We start from the raw sequence: 2500 nt of genomic DNA, 5'->3' as shown, positions 1-2500 counted from the left end.
TCGATTTAGCACATCTTTTTGACGACTGCTTATCGAATAAGTTTCCACATTAAATTCTGTAAGCAAATACTCGGAGTACACAAAAAAGCTATGGTGCTTCCTGTGTTAGGTGAACTGGGCAGATTCCCAATAAGTTTAAAGATAATGTGTCAAATTATTACATATTGGATTCACATTATTCAGTTACCAGAAGCTTCCTTCATCAACAAAATATATAAGTCCATGTACCAACAAGAAAACACAACTTCCCCATGGTTGATATTTGATAGAAAGATACTCGAAATTATAGGCCTTGATCACATTTGGAAAAAAAACAATTCACATTCAGCGTACATAGACTGAAATACGTCGTATATAAAAAATTAGAAAATGAATATATCAAATACTGGAAAGATAAAAGAGAAAAAACATTAAAGCTAAAATTTTACAATACGATTGTAGCAGAGTACAAAACTGAAACCTATCTTTTAAATATATCAGATACAAAACACAGACAAGCTTTAACGAAACTCAGAATAAGCGCGCATGACCTAAAGATTGAGAAAGGTAGATATTTAAATATTCCACAAGAAGACAGATTGTGCAACAAGTGTAACATCCTGCAAGACAAAATTCATCTTCTTGGTCATTGTATTAAATTTAAAACCTTAAGGCAACATTTTTGAAAAGATGTTCAAAATTCGAATAACACAGGAAATATTCCCAGTCAGGTGATACTAACAGATGATGAATATATACAAAAAAGATTAGGAAAATTTGTTTATGAATGCTGCTGCAATTTACTGCATTAACTGATTGATGAATTGTGTGTTTTTCATTCACTCATTTATTTACCATTGCACTTGTGTCTTATAAACCTTACGGTTTCATGACAATAAAATCTATTCTATTCACACACACACACACACACACACACAAACATATAATTTCCAATAACACAAACTGCACGAACAACAACTGACCCAGGGTATACAGAACTCTAGACGAATAGAATAGTATTGTTTCAAAACTGCAACATGATTTTTTTTTTTAAATGAATTCAGACAGTATCAATAAAAAGAAAATGGCATCATTTGTTATAAACAATTGAGAGAACTTAAAAGCATTCGAGTTTTTGTTTCTGGCTTCAACAAAAGTTTTCTATGCTGACTCAACCGAGTCTGCTAGACAGTGAAGGTTGTAATCTTAAAATGATAATCAAAATAATAATAATAATAATAATAATAATAATAATAACAAACTGAGCTTGCAGGTCAGGATATACGTCATGATTCTTAATCTGAGGCTTCCTCCTCTCTTTATGATAGCGTTGTTATTGTTCAGCAGATACACCCCCCCGAAAACGGAGTATGGCTGCCTACATGGCGGGGGTAAAAACGGTCATACTCGTAACAGCCCACTCGTGTACATGTATACGAGTGAGCGTGGGAGTTGCAGCCCACGGACGAAGAAGCAGAAGAAGAAGAAGTTCAGCAGATGCCAAGTACACCTCCTTTCTAAAATTATACATATATAAAATAAAATAAAATAAAATAAAAATGAATTTCAAAAAGTACAGAAATTTGGAAGTTGTGCCGCACTGATTTCGTTACAGCCAGGTTTAGCAGTCAAGGGGTTAAAGAAGGCTTACACTCTACGTTGGGTGGTGGCGGAGTCACTGTGAGGTCCACAGTGGATCGTACACGACAGGATAGAACTGCCCTTCCATCTGGCTTCCCTGGAACACACAGAGAGACATGGGCAATCCACGCACACACAGAGAGACAGACAGACAGACAGACAGACACACAGACAGAGAGAGACAGACAGATACACAGAGAGAGACAGACAGATACACACAGACAGAGAGACACAGACACACAGAGAGACACAAACACACACAGAGGCAACACACAGACACACATAGACACACAAACACACAGACACACAAGCACACAGACACAGACAGACACACACACACACACACACACACACACACACACACACACACACACACACACACACACACAAACACACGCACACACACACACAAACACACACATACACACATACACACAAACACACACACACACACACACACACACACACACACACACACACACACACACACACACTAGCACGCGCGAACTCTCACACAAACCGTCACACACACACACACACACACACACACACACACACACACACAACACACACACTCACTCACACACATACACACACACATGACATTAGAAATGGACACACACACACACACACACACACACACACACACACACACACACACACACACACACACACACACAGAGGAAAAGATAGATGGAGAGAGAGGGGAGAGAAAGAGACAGAAGGAAAGAAAGAAACAGAGAAAAAGAGACAGAGGCAGACAGAGAGACAGACAGAGAGACGGACAGAGACAGAGAAATTCAGGAGAGAGAGAGAGAGAGAGAGAGAGAGAGAGAGTATAACATGTCCAAGTAATATAAATGGATAACGTTGAGCCCAA

General features: G+C 38.5%; 1 protein-coding gene across 1 annotated transcript in view; it reads right to left on the bottom strand.

The window, feature by feature from the left end:
* Positions 1–2500, bottom strand: part of LOC143277455 (L-proline trans-4-hydroxylase-like) — a 32939-nt gene that overhangs the window by 857 nt on the left and 29582 nt on the right. Inside the window, exon 11 of the mRNA XM_076582279.1 lies at positions 1–1717. This exon is cut by the window's left edge and continues 857 nt beyond it. Within this exon, the coding sequence (XP_076438394.1) occupies positions 1655–1717 (63 nt within the window). The 3' untranslated portion in view covers positions 1–1654. The remainder of the gene's footprint in view (positions 1718–2500) is intronic.

The sequence above is a fragment of the Babylonia areolata genome, chromosome 34 (assembly GCF_041734735.1).
Source record: "Babylonia areolata isolate BAREFJ2019XMU chromosome 34, ASM4173473v1, whole genome shotgun sequence".
Taxonomy (NCBI): Eukaryota; Metazoa; Mollusca; class Gastropoda; order Neogastropoda; family Buccinidae; genus Babylonia; species Babylonia areolata.
The sequence above is the reverse complement of the archived record's forward strand: the minus strand, read 5'-3'. Positions and strand labels throughout refer to the sequence as shown.